General features: G+C 52.1%; 1 protein-coding gene across 2 annotated transcripts in view; it reads right to left on the reverse strand.

Moving 5' to 3' along the window:
• Window positions 1–27,465, reverse strand: part of CACNA2D2 (calcium voltage-gated channel auxiliary subunit alpha2delta 2) — a 667,269-nt gene that overhangs the window by 109,221 nt on the left and 530,583 nt on the right. For both annotated transcript variants that reach the window (XM_030569197.1, XM_030569196.1), the window contains exons 7-8: window positions 23,816–23,947; window positions 23,148–23,205 (exon numbers count right to left, since the gene is read on the reverse strand). In XM_030569197.1, the coding sequence (XP_030425057.1) occupies window positions 23,148–23,205; window positions 23,816–23,947 (190 nt within the window). The remainder of the gene's footprint in view (window positions 1–23,147; window positions 23,206–23,815; window positions 23,948–27,465) is intronic.

Genomic DNA, 27,465 nt, shown 5'->3' on the forward strand with positions numbered 1-27,465 from the left:
AACAATTGTAAAAAATCAGTTCCATTCCATGCATCCGAAGAAGTGGGCTGTAGCCCACAAAAGCTTATGCTCAAATACATTTGTTAGTCTCTAAGGTGCCACAAGTACTCTTGTTCTTTCTACTTTTTGCAGTTCACAAAGCTTAGAACAGATCATTTAACTTTAGGAAACACCCTAACAGCCCTTGCTTATCTTAATCACCTGCTAATCACTCTGTTTATAAACAACATTCTGACTCCCTGCCTCAGGGGTGCAAGCTGGGAGCAGTCTCCTCGGCAGAACTTGTTACAACGCCTTCCCATGCCCCCCAAACTCTGCCTATTGTTACGGAGTCACCGGGTGATGCTCTGGAACTGCTCCCCACAAAGCCAATCCGGACTTTGGGGAGCCTCCTCTCCCTTGGAGTAGACTTGTTCAGGGCAAGAAGCTCACACATCTTCACCTCCTGGGTCTCTCCCTGGAGTACTCAGCATCCTCTGCCCCTCCCTGCGCTTCCCATAGCGAGACTTCCCCACCGGGATCCTGGGGAAGCCATAGGGTCCTGCACCCCCACTTTGCAGTCAGACGTGACTCTCAGCCAGCCAATAAAACAGAGGTTTATTTGATGACAGGAACAGGGTCTAAAACAGAGCTTGTAGATACAGCCAACCGGACCCCTCGGCCGGGTCCATTCTGGGGGGCAGTGAGCCAGACCCACAAGTCTGCACTTCACTCGTCCCCAGCCAACTCCAGACTCCAAAACCCCTCCAGCCCCTCCTCTCTGCTCAGTTCCTTTCCCGGGCCACGAGGTCACCTGATTCCTCTGTCTCCAACACCTTCAGTTGGTCCCTTTGCAGAGGAGGAGCCCAGGCCATCAGTTGCTAGGAGACAGTGTCAGGCATTTAGGTGCACTGGCCCTTTGCTCTGCAGCAATCACACCTCCTTATTCCACCACCTAGATATTAAGAACTGCATAGGGGACACTGAGGCACCAAGACAATATTCAAAGAAAACATTAAGAACATTCCAAGTTCGTCACATTTCTCCCCACTTCAAGACTGAACTGAGCGAGGTCACTTCAGCCAGTGACCTGGGGAAGTTTGAACCCACCAACGTTCCCAGGGATGCTCCAGCATCTCTCCCATTCTTTGGTGTGAGTTACACCAGGACAGTCCAGTTTTGCGCCCTCTCTTAGGTTGGGTGTGCTTGATGGCACTCGCAGGCCGCATGTGGGAAGGTTTATGCGGCCCGTACCCTTTTGCCACCCCAATACCCCTGGGGTTCAAACTGGGACGGGGTCTTCTCCCAGCACCCTGGGTGCGATTTGGGCTCTCTTGGTTAAGAGCCCCCATCTTGGCCTTGGCCAGCTCTGGGCTTGGGCAGCTGCTCCCCACCTTGTGGCCCAGATACAACACCTCTGCCGTCCCCACCTTACACTTTCCAGCTTTTACCGTCAGTCCCACCCCCTTGAGGCAGCCCAGCACCCTCTTCACCTGGGACACCTATTCCTCCCAGTTCTGGCTAAAGATGCACGTTATCAGTGTATACCAGGGCCAAGTTCTCCATTGCCCTCTGCTTGTCTAGAATCTCCCCAGGTCTAGGCATGGGGTCGGCATTGGACACTGTGATGGCTTTAAGCTTCTGATAGCCCCCACAAAACCAGATCACCCTTTCTCCCTTGGGGACCAGTCCCACGGGTGAGGCCCATGGGCTGTTGAACAGCTGGATCCCATATAAAGTCAGCAGGTCCTTGACCGCTCTCTCCAGGTTCTGGGCTGCTTTCCCAGTGACTCTGAACAGGGAACACCTGATGGGGAGATTGGCTCCCACCTCAGGGAAGAGATCCCCCATGGAGTCTTGCCCTTTCTCCTCCCAATCCTTCCCTTTCAGGTCCAGGAGTCCCCTCACTCTCCTCCCACACAGCAGCTCGAAAGGCAAGATCTCTGTGGATTCCTGGGGCACCACCAGCTGCCTCCCGATTCCCCCCAGTTCTACTTCCCTGTGGGGGAGCCCATTCCCAGTACAGGAATCCATTCTCCCGCAGGACTCTGTCCCTGCAGCCTTCCCCAAGGGGGTTCGCAGCGCTGTGGCCAGCAAGTTCCCTCAGCTTCTCCAAGGAGGGATCCCTCTGCAGCTCGGTCTGGGATTCAGCTGCTGGGGCAGGGAGTGGGACCTACTCCCTCTCGCTGGCTGGGCCTGGGGTCACAGCCCCCTGAGCCCTGTCCCTGGTAGCACCCTCCCTGCTGTGTAATCACTTCCCAGCAGCACGCCTGGATCAGGCAAACCTGGTTGGCAACTGACCTGCCCTGCCTGGGTGTCCCCCCTACTCAGCTGGGGTCTCAGCGCCCACCGTGCTCAGCACTGCCCTTGCTGTCTCAGTAGGGGCAGGCAGCGAGCTCCTTGCTTTGGTCACAGCATCAGAGCCAGCGTGAGCTCCAGTGTGCAGGAGGGCGAGAAGCATCTCTCCCTCCCACTCAGCCCTAGGGTAGACAGGTATCCTGAGCCCAGCAGGTATCCTGAGCCCAGCAGCCCCTCCCCCCTGCCAGCCAGGTCATTTGCATTTTCACTGACCATTTCCATCTTAGCCAATTTGTTCCCTGGATTTGAATTCAAACCTTCGGCCGTTACAGGAGCGGGGCCTGGATCCTGTCCCAAAGAGACACAGTCACCCCCCAACAGGGCCTCCCAGCCAATATCCTGGAGAACCCCAACTACCAGCCAGTCTGACCCCTCCTGGGTCTGCACAGGGATCCAGGCCATAGGCAGGGTGAGGGGCTTCACCCCAGGGACCTTCACCCAGGACCCACAGCCCCTCAGCATCTGCGACTGCACCACCACAGTTCTCTCTGTCCCTGGGTCTCGCCACCCCAGGCGTGTTTCCCCACTGACCCCTGGGCAGCCCCCTATGTCTCTCTGCTCCACCATCGCCAGTCCATGCTGCTGCTGCTTCTCCTGCAGCCTTTCCTCGGGCTCTTGCTCTCTCGGACTCTGCTCCCATCCCATCTGCCTCCGATGCCCTGATGGGGAACCCGATCATGAAGACCCTCGTCTGGTTGGGGACCAGACTCTCGGGGATGCCCGGCTGCTGCTCCAGCTGCTCCCAGAGCCTCTTGTAGTCCCATCTGGGTCAGGAATCTGCTCCTCAGAGCGGCCCCCCCTCCAACTGCACAATTAACTGTGCCTTGGTGAACTTCCCCATGCGTAACTCTCTCTTTGTGCACAGGATCACAATGTCCTTCTTAAGGAGATGGTGATAGACCATCACTTCACCGTTCCCAAGAGGCTCTGGACTCACAGGCCTGTGTGCTCTTGGCTCTCCCATGGTTTCCAGGAAGAACCCCTGGTGTGCCAGCCCTTCTTGTGATCACCAGCTCTTTGCTGGGGTCAAGCTGCAGACTCCTCCACCCCTAGGACTGGTCCTGCAATCCCCAGGGGAACCCTGCTACTGCAAAAATCCTTCTCTCTCCCAGGGTCGAGCGGCAAGCTCCTCCGCCCCTGAGACTGCTCGCTGCAGTCCTCAGGGGGACCCCGTTACTCCAACAGTCCTTCTCGCTGGTCACACGCTCCCAGAGGTTAACTGCCCCCTGAAACCGTCCCACTCTGAGCCTTCAGCACGCCTGTTCCTCATTATCCCTCCTTTGTTTTACTGCTCCCCAGTCACTTACTGCAAGCAGCGCCATTCACGGGGTGAAGTACATCCCAGCGCTGACACCAGTTGTCACGGAGTCACCGGGCGATGCTCTGGAACTGCTCCCCACAAAGCCAATCCGGACTTTGGGGAGCCTCCTCTCCCTTGGAGCAGACTTGTTCAGGGCATGAAGCTCACATGTTTTCACCTCCTGGGTCTCTCCTTGGAGCATTCAGCATCCTCTGCCCCTCCCTGCGCTTCCCACAATGAGCCTGCCCCAGCGGGGTCCTGGGGAAGCCATAGGGTCCTGCATCTCCACTTTGCAGTCAGATGTGACTCTCAGCCAGCCAGTAAAACAGAGATTTATTCGATGACAGGAACAGGGTCTAAAACAGAGCTTGTAGATACAGCCAACCGGACCCCTTGGCCAGGTCCATTCTGGGGGGCAGTGAGCCAGAACCCCACGTCTGCACTTCACTCCTCGTCCCTAGCCAACTCCAGACTCCAAAACCCCTCCAGCCCCTCCTCTCTGCTCAGTTCCTTTCCCAGGCCACGAGGTCACCTGATCCTTTTGTCTCCAACACCTTCAGTTGGTCCCTTTGCAGAGGAGGGGCCCAGGCCATCAGTTGCTAGGAGACAGTGTCAGGCATTTAGGTGCACTGGCCCTTTGCTCTGCAGCAATCACACCCCCTTATTCCACCACCTAGATATTAAGAACTGCATAGGGGACACTGAGGCACCAACACAGTATTCAGAGAAAACATTAAGAACGTTCCCAGTTAGTCACATCTATGTTAAGATCATCTTCCTTTTTGGAAAATGGGGTACTGGGGGGAGGCAGGAGGCACTGGCTCCAGCAGATGGCAGGTCCCATTGCTGCGTTAAGTCAGGTTTAAATGGAAATAATACATGATATGACAACAGCTTAGCTGATGAGCATGGTGACTACTGATCTGGTTTTCCCCCATAAATTCATGATGGCAGAACCTCTGCTCCTGGCTTTGTACAGGCACAGGGGACACTGCAACGCAAATCAGTCAAAAATAGGGCGCGGGAAAAAACCTGCCCTATCCAAAGTTTAGGGAGAGTGAATGGCCAGACTGCTCAGTTGGGCCTGCAGGCATTCCAGAAGCTTGGGAATAGCCTCTCTTCCTCTACCAAATACCCAGCTCTGCTGGTAATGGTGTCTTTTGTAATGAGTGTTACCAGGACGCACAGTTTGTGGCTGTCCCTCAAAGTGGGGTGTACGCACTGCCTGGGAAGCCAGGGGCTGTGTGCCTGTGTGCTTATTCACTCATCCAGATGGACAGGGCTTTGTCACTCTCCCTGGGGCTCTGACTCTGTGACTGGGCGTGGACAGGAACAGGGTCATGGGAGATTCTGCCAGGTGCTCTCTTCTCTGCACAAGTCTTCCTAGCAGACCAGGACTCGCACTCGGTGCCACTCAGTAACTGACAGGCTGCACTCCTCGTGCACTGCAAGCTCCCCTGCCCTTCAGTGCCATGTTTCCCCAAGTACTACTCCTCAGCCCCCCTCTGGCTCCTGCAGCCAGATCCACAGCTAGTGCACTCAGCACACTGCTGCCTGCTGAGCCACTGTGCTGGCTGCTATGGATTGTGATGGAAGTTGGGACACCAAGGCAAACGGCATTACTTGTATGCTATGGATAGTGGAGTGCAATAGGTGTCACAGCAGAGCTCTGCAGCACTGTAGCACAAATTGGCAGCAAAAATCCTCAGCTATGGGGGGCATGGATCAGCATTCACATACCACGCCCTGTCAGTACCTGGCCCAGGCCGGGGAAGCTAATGATCCAAACAGTGGACCAAATTGGGTGAGAAATCTGAGTCACGGCCCCCAGCCATACATTGTGCATACGCTAAGACGACCCTCAGCTGTAGCAGCCTCATTTGCCCAGGAAAGTGTGCCAAGGAGAAGGGGAGAGAAGATGATGCTAGCTCTCCTGGAAAGCCAAGAGAAGGCTACAGAAAGGCCTTGCAAATTGATAGGGACCCGCCATTCAGTATCATATCAGCTTAATGAACTCGAAATGCTAAACTCTTCCATCAGCACAGTCTCCTTTTTTTTTTCTTCTTAGCAGTGATTATGTTGCTGACACACACATTCATATTAAGATGCTGTTTGCCCCCCTGGTGGTTTCAAAGGCCAGACTTGATTAAGTTATTTTTAGCGGCTTGGAGGAAAAAACCTCACCCTGAACCCACTCGCTAAGAACAATTAGGAAAGGCTTTATCGCCTGTTTAAAGAGCACACACAAAACTGGGCTGTCTGCTTCCCACCAAGTGCCCCTCACAGCAACAGGGTGAAAGCTCTGCACCATGGGTGAGGTTCATACCTGGAGGCAAGGGGACACAAAAGAGGACACAATACTGGCTGCAAAGATCTCATGCAAAATCCTAACTCCAAAACAACTGCAAAAGGACCTCCCTGTCCTCCTCCAGAATGCTGCCCTCTGCTGGGATGCCTGCAAAACAGTGGACACTGGTGTGTCGTGCCCACTGCCCAGCCTACTGATCAGTATGGCCTCATTGTTTCCTTGCACTCCCCTGTCTGTCTGTTATAGCCACCTGTTGTCTCCAGCCTTAAAACACTGAGCCTTCAGGGCAGGGGCTGTCTCTCAACATGAATGAGACCAAGTATCAGAGGGTAGCCGTGTTAGTCTGGATCTGTAAAAGCAGCAAAGAATCCTGTGGCACCTTATAGACTAACAGACGTTTTGGAGCATGAGCTTTCGTGGGTGAATACCCACTTCCTCAGATGCACGTAATGGAAATATCCAGGGGCAGGTATATATATGTGTGCTAGCAAGCAAGCTAGAGATAACGAGGTCAGTTCAATCAGGGAGGATGAGGCCCTGTTCTAGCAGTTGAGGTGTGAAAACCAAGAGAGGAGAAACTGGTTCTGTAATTGGCAAGCCATTCACAGTCTTTGTTCAATCCTGAGCTGATGGTGTCAAATTTGCAGATGAACTGAAGCTCAGCAGTTTCTCTTTGAAGTCTGGTCCTGAAGTTTTTTTGCTGCAGGATGGCCACCTTAAGGTCTGCTATAGTGTGGCCAGGGAGGTTGAAGTGCTCTCCTACAGGTTTTTGTATATTGCCATTCCTAATGTCTGATTTGTGTCCATTTATCCTTTTCCGTAGAGACTGTCCAGTTTGGCCGAGGTACATAGCAGAGGGGCATTGCTGGCATATGATGGCGTATATTACATTGGTGGATGTGCAGGTGAATGAACCGGTGATGGTGTGGCTGATCTGGTTAGGTCCTGTGATGGTGTCGCTGGTGTAGATATGTGGGCAGAGTTGGCATCGAGGTTTGTTGCATGGATTGGTTCCTGAGCTAGAGTTATTATGGTGTGGTGTGCAGTTACTGGTGAGAATATGTTTCAGGTTGGCAGGTTGTCTGTGGGCAAGGATTGGCCTGCCACCCAAGGCCTGTGAAAGTGTGGGATCATTGTCCAGGATGGGTTGTAGATCCTTGATGATGCGTTGGAGGGGTTTTAGCTGGGGGCTGTATGTGATGGCCAGTGGAGTCCTGTTGGTTTCTCTCTTGGGTTTGTCTTGCAGTAGGAGGCTTCTGGGTACACGTCTGGCTCTGTTGATCTGTTTCCTTATTTCCTCATGCGGGTATTGTAGTTTTGAGAATGCTTGGTGGAGATTTTGTAGGTGTTGGTCTCTGTCTGAGGGGTTAGAGCAGATGCGGTTGTACCTCAGTGCTTGGCTGTAAACAATGGATCGTGTGATGTGCCCGGGATGGAAGCTGGAGGCATGAAGGTAAGCATAGCGGTCGGTGGGTTTTTGATATAGGGTGGTGTTAATGTGACCATCACTTATTTGCACCGTGGTGTCAAGAAAGTGGACCTCCCGTGTAGATTGGTCCAGGCTGAGGTTGATGGTGGGGTGGAAGCTGTTGAAATCGTGGTGGAATTTTTCCAGAATCTCCTTCCCATGGGTCCAGATGATGAAGATGTCATCAATGTAGCGTAGATAGAGAAGGGGTGTGAGTGGACGAGAGCTGAGGAAGCGTTGTTCCAGGTCGGCCATGAAGATATTGGCATATTGTGGGGCCATGCGGGTGCCCATAGCAGTGCCACTGATCTGGAGATATATATTGTCATCAAATTTGAAATAGTTGTGTGTAAGTATAAAGGCACAGAGCTCAGCAGCCAGTTGTGCTGTGGCATCATCAGGGATGGTGTTCTTGACAGCTTGTATTCCATCTGTGTGTGGGATGTTTGTGTAGAGAGCCTCTACATCCATGGTGGCTAGGATGGTGTTTTCTGGGAGGTCACCAATGCATTGTAGTTTCCTCAGGAAATCAGTGGTGTCGCGGAGATAGCTGGGAGTGCTGGTGGCATAGGGTCTGAGTAGAGAGTCCATATATCCAGACAGTCCTTCAGTGAGAGTGCCAATGCCCGAGATGATGGGGCGTCCAGGATTTCCGGGTTTGTGGATCTTGGGTAGTAGATAGAATAACCCTGGTCGGGGCTCTAGGGGTATGTTGATTTCTTCTGGTGTTAGTGTAGGGAGTGTCCTGAGTAGATGCTGTAGTTTCTTAGTGTATTCCTCAGTGGGATCTGAGGGAAGTGGCCTGTAGAATTTGGTATTGGAGAGTTGTCTGGACCATCACAGGACCTAACCAGATCGGCCACACCATCACCGGTTCATTCACCTGCACATCCACCAATGTAATATACGCCATCATATGCCAGCAATGCCCCTCTGCTATGTACATCGGCCAAACTGGACAGTCTCTACGGAAAAGGATAAATGGACACAAATCAGACATTAGGAATGGCAATATACAAAAACCTGTAGGAGAGCACTTCAACCTCCCTGGCCACACTATAGCAGACCTTAAGGTGGCCATCCTGCAGCAAAAAAACTTCAGGACCAGACTTCAAAGAGAAACTGCTGAGCTTCAGTTCATCTGCAAATTTGACACCATCAGCTCAGGATTGAACAAAGACTGTGAATGGCTTGCCAATTACAGAACCAGTTTCTCCTCTCTTGGTTTTCACACCTCAACTGCTAGAACAGGGCCTCATCCTCCCTGATTGAACTGACCTCGTTATCTCTAGCTTGCTTGTTAGCACACATATATATACCTGCCCCTGGATATTTCCATTACGTGCATCTGAGGAAGTGGGTATTCACCCACAAAAGCTCATGCTCCAAAACGTCTGTTAGTCTATAAGGTGCCACAGGATTCTTTGCTGCTTTTACAGATCCAGACTAACACGGCTACCATCTGATACTTGACACCATGCAAGGCACTGCATTTAGCCGTATGGAATGGAAATCCATCAACCTCATGAAGAAACTTGCACACATACAGACAGATATCATCTTCCTTTCCAAATGCAAACGGATGGACATCATACCAAATGGACTAAAGGTAAAAAATCCACTGCTATCTACATACTACACGGACCACAGTGAGAGATTATGTCATACTCTATCAAAAAAACTGAGGAACCACCTGATCAGCATCCTATACAGCAAACAGGAAAACATCAAAAAAGAGCTCTCCAACCTGGAGACTCTCATTAATAACCAAACTTCTATACAAACGGACTTCACTAGAATAAGACAGGAGATCTACATTACTCACTTCACCTCTCTTCAAAGGAAAAAGGACTGTAAGCTGTCTAAACTCCTACCTGCCACATGGGGCCACAACAGTGGTACCCCTAACCCACCCAGCAATATCGTCAATCTATCCAACTACACACTCAGCCCAGAAGAAAAGTCTGTCCTATCTCGGGGACTCTCTTTCTGCCCTGCCACCCCCACCAACATGATACAGTTCTGTGGTGATCTGGAAGCCTACTTTCGCCGTCTCCGACTCAAAGAATACTTCCAGGACAACACTGAACAGTGCACTGATACACGGGTGCCCTCCCACCAACAGCACAAGAAAAAGAACTCCACATGGACTCCTCCTGAGGGTCGAAATGACAGCCTGGACCTATACATTGAATGCTTCCGCCGGCGTGCACAGGCAGAAATCGTGGAACAACAACATCGCTTGCCTCACAACCTAAGCCGTGCAGAACGCAATGCCATCCACAGCCTCAGAAACCACCCTGACATTATCATTAAAGAGGCTGATAAAGGAGGTGCCGTTGTCATCATGAACAGGTCTGACTATCAAAAGGAGGCAGCCAGACAACTCTCCAATACCAAATTCTACAGGCCACTTCCCTCAGATCCCACTGAGGAATACACTAAGAAACTACAGCATCTACTCAGGACACTCCCTACACTAACACCAGAAGAAATCAACATACCCCTAGAGCCCCGACCAGGGTTATTCTATCTACTACCCAAGATCCACAAACCCGGAAATCCTGGACGCCCCATCATCTCGGGCATTGGCACTCTCACTGAAGGACTGTCTGGATATATGGACTCTCTACTCAGACCCTATGCCACCAGCACTCCCAGCTATCTCCGCGACACCACTGATTTCCTGAGGAAACTACAATGCATTGGTGACCTCCCAGAAAACACCATCCTAGCCACCATGGATGTAGAGGCTCTCTACACAAACATCCCACACACAGATGGAATACAAGCTGTCAAGAACACCATCCCTGATGATGCCACAGCACAACTGGCTGCTGAGCTCTGTGCCTTTATACTTACACACAACTATTTCAAATCTGATGACAATATATATCTCCAGATCAGTGGCACTGCTATGGGCACCCGCATGGCCCCACAATATGCCAATATCTTCATGGCCGACCTGGAACAACGCTTCCTCAGCTCTCGTCCACTCACACCCCTTCTCTATCTACGCTACATTGATGACATCTTCATCATCTGGACCCATGGGAAGGAGACTCTGGAAAAATTCCACCACGATTTCAACAGCTTCCACCCCACCATCAACCTCAGCCTGGACCAATCTACACAGGAGGTCCACTTTCTTGACACCACGGTGCAAATAAGTGATGGTCACATTAACACCACCCTATATCGAAAACCCACCGACCGCTATGCCTACCTTCATGCCTCCAGCTTCCATCCCGGGCACATCACATGATCCATTGTCTACAGCCAAGCACTGAGGTACAACCGCATCTGCTCTAACCCCTCAGACAGAGACCAACACCTACATATCTCCACCAAGCATTCTCAAAACTACAATACCCGCATGAGGAAATAAGGAAACAGATCAACAGAGCCAGACGTGTACCCAGAAGCCTCCTACTGCAAGACAAACCCAAGAGAGAAACCAACAGGACTCCACTGGCCATCACATACAGCCCGCAGCTAAAACCCCTCCAACGCATCATCAAGGATCTACAACCCATCCTGGACAATGATCCCACACTTTCACAGGCCTTGGGTGGCAGGCCAATCCTTGCCCACAGACAACCTGCCAACCTGAAACATATTCTCACCAGTAACTGCACACCACACCATAATAACTCTAGCTCAGGAACCAATCCATGCAACAAACCTCGATGCCAACTCTGCCCACATATCTACACCAGCGACACCATCACAGGACCTAACCAGATCAGCCACACCATCACCGGTTCATTCACCTGCACATCCACCAATGTAATATACGCCATCATATGCCAGCAATGCCCCTCTGCTATGTACATCGGCCAAACTGGACAGTCTCTACGGAAAAGGATAAATGGACACAAATCAGACATTAGGAATGGCAATATACAAAAACCTGTAGGAGAGCACTTCAACCTCCCTGGCCACACTATAGCAGACCTTAAGGTGGCCATCCTGCAGCAAAAAAACTTCAGGACCAGACTTCAAAGAGAAACTGCTGAGCTTCAGTTCATCTGCAAATTTGACACCATCAGCTCAGGATTGAACAAAGACTGTGAATGGCTTGCCAATTACAGAACCAGTTTCTCCTCTCTTGGTTTTCACACCTCAACTGCTAGAACAGGGCCTCATCCTCCCTGATTGAACTGACCTCGTTATCTCTAGCTTGCTTGCTAGCACACATATATATACCTGCCCCTGGATATTTCCATTACGTGCATCTGAGGAAGTGGGTATTCACCCACAAAAGCTCATGCTCCAAAACGTCTGTTAGTCTATAAGGTGCCACAGGATTCTTTGCTGCTTTTACATGAATGAGACCTGCTGCCAGCTTCCGAGGGTCAGCGACTGCTGTGGAAATGCCACCCACCCTCTGCCATACCCTCTTTCTGTACCCCGTGCGGCATGCAGGAGCAGCTCATCCAACAGAGCTGGATCCATGACTCAGCCCTGGGAGGAACAGATTCATGCACGGAGCATGTGAAGCCTTAGCTAAAATGTGTTGGCACTGGCCAACATTGCTTCCACAGAGGGAAGCATAGACACATGCTACCACAATATGCTGCGAGCCAATTCCAACAATGGCTCCAGTTAGTGAGGCGCTAGGAACCCTGGGCTATGCCCCCAGAAACCCCAGTGCCAAACCCAGGTCACTGCAGCCCTGTGTGGACATGGTCCATGTATGGCTCTGCAGCATGGATGCTCAGAGGAGGAGTTGACAAGCATGGGTCTGCATGCAAGGGAGATGTGTCTGTACAGCACCCAGCACAGTGGGGCCCAGACTGGTGCTCTCACACTGCAAATTAATACTTATTGCCAGATCTTTGCACTTTGATTGGAATGTTAAATGACTCATTCTGTGTGTGCATAAAAAACAGTGGAAATCTGCAGTTTTCCAATGCAATCTGGATCTGTTTTCACCCTCCCCAGTTCTACCCTCAAAGCGGGGTTTGGGGGGGAGAATTAAAGGCTATGTTGGGAGATTTGAAAACTCTCCTCGTTCCTGACAACAGCCGGCTTGCAGCCCCACAGCGCGAAATGCCACGCTGCACGTGACAGGGGGCGGGGCGGGAACAAGTCAGCTGGCAGCAGTTTTGTGAAAAGCACATCCAGGGCACGAAGCAGTTTGGAACAAACACAGAAATGTTTGTGTGACACTGGGCACCATGTTTCGTTCCCTGCGCACAGCTCTGTTTATAAGGATCTTTGGCCCAAAGTTAAGGTTATTATTTGTTTTCTGGAGGCCTCTGCTGAGATCACGACCGCATCGCACTGGGTGCTGGACATATGCAAGGTGAGAAACAGCCCCCCAATGGGCCTGTGATGGAAACAGACAAAAGGTGGGAGGGGAAGTGACTTACCTGAGCTCACAAGCAGAGCCGGGACTTGAATTCAGCTCTCCAGAGTCCCAGTTCAGGGCCCTGTCCACTAGTCCCCTCTACCTCCCAAACATAATCCCTCCCCCATGGCTTCCTATGTCCCTGAAGCTGTTCAAACTCAGCCTCCAGGCACTGAGCCTCTGCAGTCCAGCCCTGAGTGAAACTTTCACCCTTCCCCTCACAAATATTATGGAGCATACAGCACGTGGCTTTAAGCATAGGAATATTGTCATCGCCCAGGTCCAGCTTCCCATAGAGGCAGTGCCAGCAGGCTTTTAAATGGCCAAAAGCACACTCAACTGTCATTCTGCACTTGCTCAGCCTCCTTGCAGCTGTCAAGCTGACACCTGTATGGCTTCATAAGCCACGGCATTAAGAGGTAGGCGGGGTCTCCTAGAATCACAATGTGCATTTCGACTTCCCTACGGTGATCCTGTGGTCTGGGAAGAAAGTCCCTGCTTGCAGCTTCCTGAACAGGCCAGTGTTCCGAAAGATGCGTGTGTCATGCACCTTTCTGGAGCAGCCTGCGTTAATGTCTGTCAAATGCACATGGTGATCAACAAGCACCTGGAGTACCACTGAGAAATACCCCTTCTGATTAATGTACTTGGTGGTACTACAATTGGAATATGCGTGCCATCTATCACCCCTTCGCAGTTAGGGAAGCCCATTTGTGCAAAGCCATCTACCATGGCATGCACGTTGCCGGGAGTCATGGTCTTTTGGAGCATGATGCGATTAATGGCCCTGCAGACTTTTGTCAACACGAGTCCAATGGTAGACTTTCCCACTCCGAACTGGTTAGCGACCGATCAGTAGCAGTCTGGAGCAGCCAGCTTCCACAGTGCAATGGCCATGCGCTTCTCCAGTGATAGAGCAGCTCTCATTCTTGTGTCCTTGTATTGCAGGGCTGGGGCGAGCTCGTCACACAGTCCTATGAATGTGGCTTTCCTCATGCAAAAGTTCTGCAGCCACTGCTTGTCATCCCAGACGTGCATGATGATGTGATCCCACCACTCAGTGCTTGTTTCCTGAGCCCAAAAGCGGCATTATCCTGTGGTCAGCACCTCCGTGACTGCCACAAGCAATCTCATGTCGTAGCTACTACACGTGGCGAGATCAATGTCACACTCCTCTTGCCTTTGTAGTTTAAGGAATAACTCCACTGCCACCCATGATGTGTTGGTCAGAGCAAGCAGCATACTGGTCAGCAGTTCAGGATCCATTCCTGCAGCCCGAAGAGGCAAGGCATGCAGTAAAGAAACCGATGAAAGATGGCACCAAATGCAGATGGAAGCACAGGGATTGCTGGGACACAAAGCAATGCATCATGGGGCATTGGAACAGGACCCAAGATGCTCTGCAACCCGCTCTGTCTTCCTACAGCTCTTAGCAGCAGAAGAGAAAGAGGTGCTCTGTGGGATAGCTGCTCAGAGTGCACTGCTCCAAAGACCGCTGCAAGTGCCGTAAGTGTGAACACGCTATCACGCAGGTAGCTGACAGTGTGAACACCCAACAGCGGTTTCCCTTTAACGCTCTCTGAGTGGCGCTGTAACTCCCAGCGCTGTAACTCCACCAGCGTAGACATGCCCCCAGAAGCTGAGAATGGGTGCCAGGGGTGGATCAGTTGATGATTACCTGTTCTGTTCATTCCCTCTGAGGCACCTGGCATGGGCCACCATCAGAAGACAGGATACTGGGCTAAATGGACCTTTGGTCTGACCCACTGTGCCCATTCTTATGCAGCACATCTCCAGATGGCCTGATCCTTCCTGCCATGTCTACATGCTGCTTGGCAAGGACCTGATCCTGCCCTGGTCGATGTCAAAGGCAGCTTTGTCATTGACTCAAACAGGATCTGGCCTGATGTGAATTAGTGCTTAATTACTGTCAATTACTCACCATTACTGGGAATTACTTGTAAACGGACAGGCCTTGATTACTAAAGCGAGTGAGGGATGTTCACTAATTGGAAATGATTATATTTTCTTTGGGGGTGAGGCTGAGCTCTCTGCCTCACAAGCAGCCATGGGACCAACCAGCCCCTTTGCTTCTGGCACTGTCCAGGGAACAGGAGATGTTTTCCAGCTGGTAAAAGAGCCCCATCCTCTCTCCTGCTTTGCCTCGGAGCCCCTGACTCCACATCACAGACTGCATGTGTGCTGGCCAGCGGAGCGCAAGGGTGAGCACTTTGTTCTGGGTCCTGAGTCCTGCATTTGGCGGCAAGGCATGGGGGTTTCTTTTCCTGAACCAAGCCTGGGGGGGAGCTGTGATGAGTCAGCCACAGCTGGGGCACAGCAGGTAAGCCCTCCCTGTCCCCAAACCCCGAGGAGCAACAAAGAATGTTGTACTGAGTCCTGGAGGAAGGGGGGAAAAGGGACAGGACACTGATTTTTAGGGCTGTCCCCTCCATCCTCTGCGATGAACCCTGGTGCCACGAAGGCAGCACTAACCCTAACTGGCACGGCAACAACAAGTACCGTTGCCCCCTGCGGGACAGCAAGTCTGTTTGGATTGTGTACATGATTCCCGCCACTGACATCCAACGCAAGGGAAGACCGACGCTCTTGGGATCCCTACACGTCAATATTCCCCATCACTTGTAAACAGATCAGACTTAGGAGAAAAGAAAAGGAAGCCCAGCACTGCAGTGACATCCCCATTCATTGCAGAGATTTGAGCTGGCAGCAAGTCCCATCCTGCCCTGAGCCACTGATGCTCACAAAGGACCCATCCTCGCACCTACTCATGCTGCTGGGGAACAGTTGATACAAGAAGACGCACACACATCAGGGCCATCACCTGGGCCAGCAGAAGACTTGACCGAGGCTGGGTTGAAATGCCCCCCACATGCTAGCTCCAAACAGATCAATGCTGCAGCAAATACTCAGTTCTTCAGATTCATCTGAAATCCAGAGGGCCAGAGGAAATACCCTGACGCCATCCCCACTCATAAACTTCAGTGTAGAGTATGTGCCATGGACGGAGTCTAGGACAACAGGGGGCCTGCTGGGGGGCTCTCCTGTTCCAGTGATTCTGAGCTGCTCTAGGCTGTCATAAATCAGAGCCCCACCCAGGCTGCTCTATTTTATACCAAGGGCCTGTTTCAGCCCCTGAAGCAGCCCATAATATGTATAGTATAAGGTGGCTTGGATTCACCTTTGCTTCCTAGAACTCTGTGCTTGGAACTGAACCAACCCTCTGAGTCTTAGGGAAGCTGGGAGCTGGATCCCAGCTCTGCAACTCAAGACTCATTTTAAACTGGGGCAGGGTTGCTCAAAACCTTAACTCCAAGGACCCTTGTTTATGACTGGAACAAATAACCCAGCCTGGCTGATTCTGACCTCCACCAACGACCAGGAGCAGAAGGTGACAAAGGATCTGTCTGCTGTACCAGGCCCTGGCATGCCTCGGAAATGAGCTCTAAAACCGTGGGATCGAGACAGAGTTTTATAGGCAGCCAGTGGAGAGACTGTAAAACAGGGAGCGAGGAAACTGGAGATCCCCGTGCCCCTGGTGACATTACAGGTGGACAAACAGGAACGTATGCACGGTTGCAGGTGAAATAAACCACATTAGACTTTGGTGAGTTTCATGGCTCTTCGGGGGAGCGCAGGGCATATTCTGGGCACCCGTGTGAATGGGCCTACTTACCTCAGCCTTTAAAGCTGGACCCATTTCTCCATCTATAGCCCTATGCTCTGGTCTATTAAACCATGTTCCAGTCTCCCACACTGGACGGCATAAGGAGGCTGAACTAAGATGCTGCTTCTAATGGATGATGGCAGTGCATTTATCTCTGGGCACTGCAGGAAAAGGGTTTATTTAATAAGGTCATTTATCAAGGCAGGGAGCAAGGGAGAGCTGCCCACTGACTGTGCTGCTGGGCAATTCAAGTGGCTCTTGGCAGGAGCTGTGTGCTGGGCCCCTCACCCTGAGAAAGAAAGGGGTAGCTAAGGAGCTTGAGAAGCTGGAATTTCTGACCCTGAGCTACCATCACATGACCCTGCTGGAAGCACATTGTTGTTATGTGTATTACAGTAGGACCTATGGATCAGGCCCCCTTGTGCCAGGTGCTGTACGCTCTAAACAGACCAAAGGGCTTACACTGTAAATAGACCAGCCACACTCAGCTCTCCTGACTCTGCACCGTTGCCCCACTCACTGGCAATGAGGGATTCGCTCTTGGAATTAACTCCAGGGCCTGTTCCAGCACTCCCCATTCTTCCATCCCCGGAGGGCTCTCCCTGTGTATGTCTGCCCACCCTGAGCAGAGCTATCTCTGCAGGGGCAAGGAGATCTTGGTCTTTGGCCCAGCTGCAACCTCTGTTTCTCTGCCTCCTTCACCCCACACTTCCCCCTACAATTTCCCACTCCTGCTTGCAGAGTCCCAGCAAGGGGGGCTAGCGATGGTGGGTGTGCTCTCATATGGAAGGTGCTGGCGGCCACTGGTCTTCTGGCCACCAGGTTGTGCACATCTGCTCTGAGCAGGGCCATGCAGGGCTGTGGTTACGGGAACCCCAACCGCTGGGCAATGCAAAGGGAAAAGGGCTAGTGTAGACAGGAGGGAGGGATAGCTCAGTGGTTTGAGCACTGGCCTACTAAACCCAGGGTTGTGAGTTCAGTCCTTGAGGGGGCCACTTAGGGATCTAGGGCAAAATCAGTACTTGGTCCTGCTAGTGAAGGCAGGAGGCTGGACTCGATGACCTTTCAGGGTCCCTTCCAGCTCTATGAGATAGGTCACCAAAGGTATGTCTACACAGCAAAGAAAACCCACGGTACCAAGCCCAGGTCAGCTGACTTGGGCTTGTGCCCCTTGGGCCACGAAGCTAAAAACAGCAGCATAAATGTTCTTAAAGTGGGTAGGTGGTGTGTCTTGGAGCCCAGGCTCTGGCCCGAGCCCCAAGGTCTACACTGCTATCAGCCCAAAGCCAAGTCAATTGACCCAGGCCCTGACACTTGGTGCTGCAGGCCATTTATTGCAGTGTAGACACACTCTCGGGGTCTGTCTTCAGTGCAGATTGGGCCCTGGCTCTTATGGGTGTTGCTCGAATACTCTCTCCTCCTTCCCCTTTGACACACAAACCCTCTCAGCCGAGTTTGGTGGTGTTTTGAACCCAGGCTAGCTGTCCTGCCCCAGGGTGGGGGGTTAGAGCTCAGCTGCTACTTCCACTCTGCAGTGAGGACGCAGGCTAAACCATGCACTGACAGTTCACTGGTGCCTTCCCACAATTCCCCACTGTGTGCCCAGGAGGACAGACCCGTGCTCCCACAGTTCACTGGGAGAGAGTCACAGAGACCCATGAGATGTGACCCCAGAAGTCCTAGTGACACACAAGGGGCAGAGCAGCACAACAGCACGGGACACAACAACTGCGGTCTGATTTGCAGGGCAGCTGCTCACACCAGGGCAAGGCTAAGCCAGGGGCCAATCACCAGGGCTACCTCTGCAGTGAGGATGTCCCCCCAGACTGCAGAACCTGCCCCTGTTGTAGGTGAAGGGGGGATTCTCTCTCCATGCGTAACAGCCTCCTTATTCGTTTCTCTAGACCTGCCCATATGGGGCATACAGTTCTCCCAGGCCCCTCCCTGGAGGGCTCACAGCCGGCTCTTCCCACAACAGTTTGACTTGGGTTAGCATTAGAAACAGAAATTCTGAGGAGCACGCATTTTCCATTCTCAAGTGCACAGGCCTGGGAGGTCAGTCCCAGCTCTGCAAAACACTTCAGTCCTTGTTTAGCTCTGAGCATGCACTTAAAATCCCATTGACTTAAGCCCACACTTAAGTGCTTTGCTGCTGCTAAGGAGAGAGGATTCATGCTGGTGCTAAGGAGGATTGTTCTCCAATAAGCTCCAGGAGAAAGCGCATCAGTGAGGGCCTTAGCACAGTAACTGAACATAAGCCAGCCAGACTCGGCTCCTTTCCTAATAACCTTGCACAGCCGCCGCAACTGAGGAAAGTTAATAATTAATGTGCAGAAACCAAAGACAATTAACCATAATGGTGGGGCCGTTAATTTCCGGTCAAAGAGAGAGCCTGATTGGTGCTGGGGTGCGCACTCCCACCGCTCCGTCCTATTTGTCAATCTGGTGACAAAGCAAGGCTGGGCAGGGCAGAATGCCTCTTGAAATCCTACGCATGTCTGTGCAATGTAGTGCCCTCCCTTAGAGGAAAGCATGCAAAACCCCTGTCCCTGCAGTCAGGAGCTGCTGAGGCCTGATCCTGTATGCCCACCACATGCAGAACTCCCATTGACTTTAGTGGGAGCTAGGCACCTGCTTTGGGCCCGACCCTGCATGTCCTCAGTGTGCAGAGCTCCTGCTGACTTCAACCTCTCTCTGACTCTCATGAAGCATTTTCCGGATGAGACCCTGGTAAGACAAAGCTGCCCTGCAGCGATGTTTGCTGCTACAAGCCTGTTTTCAGCTGGGTTTGCAGCCAGTCTCCCCAGGCAGTGCGTTTTGCACACAGTCTTAAGGGGCAAATTATGATACAAACATGTTGTTTTTGTAAAAACGAAGCGTGTTGTGTGGAAATCACGGAAATGATACACAAACCCCATGGAAAACAGCTTTCCCTCCTTTGCGACTTCAATAGACAAAAAACCATGGCATTCAAGATCTGAGTGTTGTTTCAGCTGTCTGGTGACTGGCACCTGTGTCAGTCTAACCTAGGTGGCAGCCTCCTCACAGCAAAGCCCTGCCCTGTGACTGTGTGTCCTCACTGTTCCTGCACTCGTCTGCATACATCCCATAGTTCTGGTGCTCAAATGCCCTAGGATTCTTCCCCAGTCTGCTGTGTCAATTGAGAGAGAACTTGTCTGTCCTTCAGGGGGAACTGTGGGAAGGCCCTGGGGGGTTGTCAGCACTCAAGTGATCTTGCCTGTGTCCTCACTGCAAAGTGGGCAGGTTCCAGCAGTGCAGGCAAGCATGGGATCAGAGTGCAAATAAGCGTGCACTTGAGGGGTTTGCTGTAGATGGCAGGAGGATTTGGGCAACAACACATGTAGGCGTATTGGCCAAGGCTACAGTGTAGACATATCCACAGTGATAGTCCCAGCTTCTAAGAGCTTAGATACAGCATCCATAGACCAGCCAGCGAACACAAGGATTATTAAACCCAGTTTTAAAGATGGGGAATGGAGGCCCAGACAGAGTAATTGTCATACATCAGTCAGTGGCAGAGGGAGGAGATGAACTCAGATTAATGTGGCACCTTTCTCAAGAATGAAATTTGTTCAGATTAAAGAAGCAAAGATGACTAAAGCAACAGGAAGAAGGTATTCCCCAGAGAAACCAACCAGCTCTTTCCTTCTGCGCAACAAATACCATCAGAAGGAAAGAAAGAAAAGTCTAAACAGTGTCTATTCGTGGCTTCTGGGCAGCAACTTCTCCAAGTGATTTCCAGTGTCTGCTATACGCTGGATGCATAATGTGTATTTACATGAGAGAAGAAAAGGATTCTGAAACGTGACAGCTTCCAGCACTCCTTGTTCATGTCTAAACAGGGATTTAGAGCAAATGCTGCATTCATGTTGCCACCCACAGGTTTCCACAAGAGAGGTTTGTTTTTAATGTGGCGAACTAAACAAAGAGAACCCACCTGTTAAAAATATCCCCAGGAGAAAGGATGAAAAAATATATATACTACACACACAAAATCTAGTTGTATGTAATTTCCCACCCCCAGGCTCCTTGTCCCAGTTTAGTCCCTGCATACCCGCCGCAGGTCTGGCTTTTGTCTTCTCTGCATTAGTGTCAGGTAGATTCCTCCTGTCAGGCTGCTTGGGCCCAGCATGGGTGTCACTGAGAGGGGTAGCCCTGTTAATCTGGTTCTGCAAAAAGCGACAAGAGTCCCGTAGCACCTTATAGACTAACAGACATATTGGAGCAAAAGCTTAGTCTATAAGGTGCCACAGGACTCTTTTCGCTTTTTACTGAGGGGGTGTCACTCTCAGCTCTCAGTTCAGGTGCCCAAACTTGACATGGGCTTTAGCTTATCTGACCTCTCAGTCTTCGTCTTTAAAGGAAACCTGCACAACACTTTCAAAAGACAAGCTGGGAGCTTAAATTCATAACTTTGGCAGAGGCTAAAAATCATGGACCCAAAGACATGGGATTTATGGCTTATTACAACAAACCGATGGATAGACAGACAGATGATGGAAACGCTTTGCTCCCCTCATTCACCACAATGAGGTATGAACTTGCAGAGCCAATGGAACCATTTAAATACTAAAGCCACTATTGAGGAAAGCATGTCAACACATATTTAACTTTAAGTACATGCGTAAGGGCTTTCTTGAATCAGGGCCTAATATCGTTAGGCACAGGGAATGTTTCATTTAAAAACCTGGGTCTGACCCTGCAATCCCATCCCTTTGCCTGTGCAGAGTGCCACTGACTCCAGCACACGGCAGGTGGGTGAAAATACCTGCACGGCTCGGGCCTTAGACCCAGACACGTCAGACAATGGAAGAGTTACAGTTCTCAGACCATTAACATGCCTACATTGCGCCTAGTGTGGCAGATCCTCAGCCCTGGTGCGGCCCTGCTTTACAAAAAGGGATTTAGGCACCTGACTCCTAACTTTGGGCTCCTAAATTCACTCAAGAGTCTGCACCTTAGTGCTTTCATTTCCTGACTTAGGTGCTTTTAACTCCACCACCTTCTCACTGCATCACCCTGCACGTGAACATGCTCACGCCTGTGTTTCTCCTTCTGGCAGCTGAGAGAACTTTATCTGTTCTGCAGCCAGCTCTGTTGGGATGGGGCTTTGTCTGGCTCCAGATAAGCAGGGACCCGGAGTTTAAAGGACAGACTTTAAACAAGCTGCTACTGTTTATGCAAATACTGGCTATTAAACATGAAAACCTTCCCCACCTCTGATATTTTTTCTCTTTGTTGCCCTTCCAGGGCTTCTGCTTAGGATGCCCTCCTGCTGTGTCCTTCCAGGAGGTAAATACCTGTTTGGACAAGCAAGGGGCTAAAGAGGACATGGGTAAAAACCGATAACAGCAATTGTCAGGCAAACAAAAGAAAAGAGCTGTCACCTAAGCAGAGGTAGGCTCAGTGCAGGAAGAAGGCTGTTAGCTAGAGATCAAAGCAGAATGTAGGGAAGCAAAAGCACCCTTATATTTTCTATTACCCCCTGCATCACAGGCAGCCAGTGCCATTTGGATAGTTAAAAGGAGCCCCGAATAAACAGGAAATCCCAAGCACCCTGCATTTGTGGTGGAATAATTAGCCCTATAGAGCCAGCTCCACTACCAGGCTAATCGTAACTGATTCAATCATGCTTAACTTGATGTGTGGCTAAATTGATGCTTGCAGCTATCACTTCAACACAGTCTGTCATTGTGCCTCGTACTTCTCTCGCTGTCCTTCCGGCTCCAGCTTTTGAGAGTCGTTCATTTTTCTTTTTAAATGGGATCCTATGTGAGTGCTGCCTACGAATGAGCCCCACACTTACCATCTCCACTGGGGGCAAAAGGAAGGAAGATGATCAACCCGCTTGGTCTGTATCTAAGAATCTATCTGCATAACCCTCTGTCTTCCCCAGAGGCAGGAAGGAAGGAGAGGAGAGGAAAGAAGGAAAGGAAAGGAAAGGAAAGAAGCTGCAGCTCCGATGCCCCTGCCTGTATTATTGTATCCATTTTCCAACACCAATGATGTGTGAAATGAAAATTGGACAGACCTGGCTGCTCTCAGACCTGGAGTTTCATAGTGTCTAGCTGCCTCCCTACAAGAGTGAGCGAGGGATGGAGGGAGAAGGGGAAGAGAAGATGCAAGCAAGATGGGAGAGAGAAACGGGAAGGGAGGAGACTCCTGAACAGCTACACACCTGACGTTGGTAAACCCATCACCATTTTAATAGCTGCTTGTTGGGGGCAGTGCTGGGAGTGGGAGGGGCCTATTGTGTTCATCTACATGCAATTGCCCAGAATGCTCTGCCAATGCATGGCTGTGCTGGCAATTTACAGTACCCGAAAGACTGGGGATGTTGACCATTGGTGTTCCTGGCTCTTTTCAATGCCATTTGTGACCAGGTCAGCTTTGCTATCACAGCCCCATGTCTATGAGCTGTTGGAGCCTTGAGGCAGCACAGAGCTCCATGAAAACAAACATCTGGCTACCTCAATGGGAGCTTCCAAGTACAGGTGCAGCCTGCAGGGGGTGGGCTTAGCCCTCAGTGCCCAGGAATTTGCTGGACTGTATGGAAGGCGGGTGCCAGGTTGTAGAAGTGGTTCAGGGTTCGCTCACCTCCCATCCCAGTATGTCATCCACATGCAGCCCTCCTGCCCACCCCCCTGGGGGACTGTCCTCCTCCCCTCTCACCAAGGCCTCCTGCGGACGTCGTACAGGTCGATCTTATTGGGAGCTCTCCAGGGGGTGGCTGCAATGAAAACAAAAGAGATGTGAAACACCGCTGGGGAGGCGGATGTCAGCACACGGGGATAGAGGCTGGGGGAGGGGAGGTGATGAGCTAGCTCATTGGTTCTTAATCTATTGCCCATCATAGGCTGCAGATGCAGCTCTCTGTGTTATGTGGGCCACATCCACACAGTATATATTCTACCTGGATGGCCCTGAGGATGTCACATGGGCCACAGCTGTGTGCTGACTGGGCTGCCCGTGGGCTGAGAACCACTGAGCTACATGCTTCCTGCAGAGGCAAAGCTGCTGTGGATGTCAGCAGGAGCTTGGCCGGTACTGGGGGCATGTGATCAGCCCAGCACAGAGCCAGAGGAGGGGCTGAATGCTCCCAAGGAGTTAGATATCAGATCGCAATGCCTTATAGGCACCTGTAAAAGGACTGTGAATCTCAAAGCCTGAGTTCAGCACCTAAGCTCCCAGCATGGCACTAGGAAGCACTGTACTGCTGCCCCCTAACCTGAGCATGCCCCACCTCCTAGCAGGGGTGTTTGAGGCTGCTGCAGTTACTCGGGGGCCATGCTGCCATGTTTCCCTTCCCCCCAGAAAGCCGTGATGCCGGCACAACAGACCTGGGTAGTAGCGGGTCACGCCAGTGGCACTGCCGAAGACCTGCCACAGCAGAGTCGGATCTTCCTTCCGGTTCTCGATAAACACGTCCTCCAGGGCTTCAGTCCAGTTCAGCTCATTGAGGATCACGGTGGCTGGAAAGGAGAGAGCCCGGACGGGCTGAGTGGGGGCGTACAGGACCTAGGGAGAGGACCTCATTCATTTCCCATCCTCGGCCTGAAAGGGGCTGGCCAGGGAACACATGGACACGGCAGGCCATGTCCTCCGCTGGTGCTGATTGGTGTAGATCTAGACCGCGGTGCAGCTGGCCCAGGAGAGTAACAATACCCAGCAGCTACTGCTCTGCTGTGAATCTCAGCTATGTGCCATCATGTGGCTGATGCTAACCCTTCAGCACATCCTAGTGCTCACTCAGTAGCCCCTGTGCCTCCCCTGATATGGGGAAGGAGAGGTGGGAGACCCCCACTCCTGCAGCAGGGCACAGGATTCAAGGCTGGGGCCAAGGGGATGCTGAGGGTGGGAGGGCAGGGGGCTCAGAAATGACAGCTGTGATGCTGGGGCCCCAAGAGCAGAGCACCATGGAAGGGAGAGTCTGGGCTCCATGAGGCACTGGAAGCTGTCCCCCAGGCCCAGACGTGGGAACGTGGAAGCCAGCGCCAGGCAGAGGTGAGTCCTGGTTTGTCACAGATCAGCATGGAGCTACCCAGCTCTGTCTGGGCCGCGTTCCAGCAGATCAGCCATGGGAGCAGCCCAGCCAGACACCACCCACAACCCCTACGTGATTCTTCAGAGCCAGGGGCTTTGCAGCCATTGCCTGCAGCACACTCCTCCTTCCACACCGGCTCCATCTTTCCCCACATCAAAATCACACTCAGCACAGTGTTGTGCCTTGGCCCCATGTGCCCTCTTTCCTTGCCCACCCAGTGCACTGTGCCAGTGTCTCACCCACTGCCAGCCCCTGGGCCTGGGCTCCATCTCCTTCCTCCTCCATGTCTCCGCGACCCACTCACCATCCACCAGCTCATGCTTGCTCTTGCCCTGGTGCCCCTACACCCAGCATGGGCAGTGTAAGCAGGCAGCTACTCTGAGGGGAGCAGGCCTGGGTCAGGGCAGGATCCGGCCCCTTGAACCTAACTCATGTCACACTACAACTCTGGAACTAAGACAGTGTAGTCCCAGGCCTTCTTTGTGTTGACACCCAATCCTGCAATGGAAGCGCCGATCCTGCCAACGCTGGCTCCCAAGTGCAACCACTGGCCCAGGGGCGACTCCATTGTAGTGCAGGGGGCTGGTCTCTGCACGAGATACTACATGCAGCTGTCAATGTTTGCAAAAACCGATCCTCAGGGCACATCCTGGCAGCAGTTCTGGGGTGTGGCTTCAGCTGGCCATGCTGGGGCTAGCTTTGACCTGGGTATCCCATGTCCCAGAGCAGTGGAGCTGCAGCAGCACACACTTCTGCAGGTCTCTATGAGCCTTCCTGACCCCTGCATGATTATCGGACAACTCACCTGCACTAGGACTCAAGTGAGCTACAGCCAAGCCCCGTCACTGCCATTTAGACCTACCCTCTGGCTGTGAGCGAGGGGCCTTCTCCTGCGTCTGCATAACCCAGGGTTGCTCTGTTCTCTGCCTGATCCTCAGGGAAGGGGAGTCTGTGACTGCAGCTGCCGAGGTCTCTAGTTCAATGACCAGGGTGGGCCAAGATGGGGGTCCTCACAGATCTAAGCTCCATGGCTTGGGGTACTTGGGGTACTTTCAACCTGGGGAGGGGGAGATGGACAAATCCGAGCTTCCCAGACTGATTGTTTCTTTCTCGATCAGCAGCTGGCAGGGACTCTGCGCCTCTTCTCCACACACTATTGCACAGATCCAGAAAATCACCCCAGGCAGGTGTCAGGCTCCCAGTCTGAGTGGCTGGTGGGCAAAGGACCCTCCTCCCCAAAACGAGGAACTACAAGAGGCACATTCAAGCTCGTGGTATGTGCTTGCCGCCAGGTACCCGCGGCAGATGGGAAATAAATTGGGTCTGTCCCGCATGGGGGCCACGTTCGAGTCCCTCCTCCATCAGCCAGTCCCCAAGAGACACAACGGGCGAGAGGAGCGGCCCTCCGGGAGCTCGCCCCACTCTGCATTCACGCCAGCCCTTGTGCTTGACGCAAAAGCAATTAAGACACTGGCAAAGAGTGATTTGAAATGATTCTGCTACTGAGGCATGCGATGAGCTCAGAGCAGCCTGACTGTGATTATCAGATGGGATCGGGACTGCTGAAGTGCGTGGGACAGGCATGTGGTTAGTCCATCTTTACAAGGGGTTGTTTCTTTCAGAAGCCTCTAAGAATAGTACTTGAGTGGGGCAGCTCCTGCAGGGCTGAGCTGGGGGCAAGGGGTAACTGGGGATGTAGGGGGGTTTCTGCAGTGGTACAGGGCTGAGCTGCGGAGCTGAGCACGGGGGAAGATGGATGAGGAGGTCTGAACCCTGTAGAGTACTCAGGCTGGTGAGTCTCTCAAACTCCTCCTGTTGAAGATTTCGGCTCTCTGCGAGGAGGAAAACATGGAGCCACCTGCAGCGCACAAGTGGGCTGAACTCTCCCCACTTTACAACACAGCAACTGCGCCTGGACTACAACCCAGGAGTCCTGACTCCTTTCATGTTATTGGCCCAGTCCATCTCTCTCTCCTCCCTTCCTCTTCTGCAGCCTCCTCATTCAGTGGGAATAAGAACCTCGTCTGTCCCATCCCCTCCCCAGCCCCTTTCTAAAACCCCAGAACTCTGCACCTGCTTGGGGAGTGCCCACCTGAGCCCAGTGCAAGCTCCCGCCCGCTCTGCCTCCCTGCGGCTCCACTCTCAGCAACTGTACCACACATCAGGGGAGACGCTGCTCCATGTGCAAATGTAGACAATGGCACAGAGATGGGAAGGGGCCTGACCCTCTCCAGCTCAGAAGAGATTTCACATGGTTCACAACCCTGCCAGACCCAGCAATGGCACAAAGAATGTCTGGGCGGGATGTGGGGGGGGAAGGTATTTGGAGCAAGGCAGGCTGGCAACATCTGAGATGGGGTAGACAAGCCTAATGCCCTGCAAGCAACCTGTCCCATTTGGGGTTTGAAGTGCACGCTGGTGAAGGAGCGGGGAGCATTGAATGGTGGTATCCATCCACGGGCAGGACAAGGGAGGGAAGAGACAGAATAGATAGGAAAGGAATCCCTTCTCTTCCATCCAAAGACTACGTGAGCCTCCACCAGTGCGGTGGCACCACAGCGATATGGCAGGTGCAGCACAAACAAACAGTTAGGCAAAACAGATCGATGGCCAGAACAATGTCTGCATAGAGTGAGGGGTCTTAGATTTCAGGCGACAACATTAACTGCTCCCATGGCACCTGTGCAGCACCACTGCTGTGCCGGGCACAATTTGGCACTGGGAGGCTTGTTTCCAGAGCAGGGACTTCTGAGGGGCCTGGCAGGCTCTGAAGATGCCCAAAACTTGCTGGGAGCTCAGCCCCATGAGCTGAGGGCTTTGAAAAATTTTAAAAGCCAACATTCTAGGAAAGCATTTGTGGCTCTGAATGCCACTCTTGAAAGCAGAGCCGTATCTTGCCTAAAATAAAACAGAGGAAAAAAACCACCACCACAAACTGGGCAGCCC

The sequence above is a fragment of the Gopherus evgoodei genome, chromosome 7, assembly GCF_007399415.2.
Source record: "Gopherus evgoodei ecotype Sinaloan lineage chromosome 7, rGopEvg1_v1.p, whole genome shotgun sequence".
In the NCBI taxonomy this organism is placed as follows: Eukaryota; Metazoa; Chordata; order Testudines; family Testudinidae; genus Gopherus; species Gopherus evgoodei.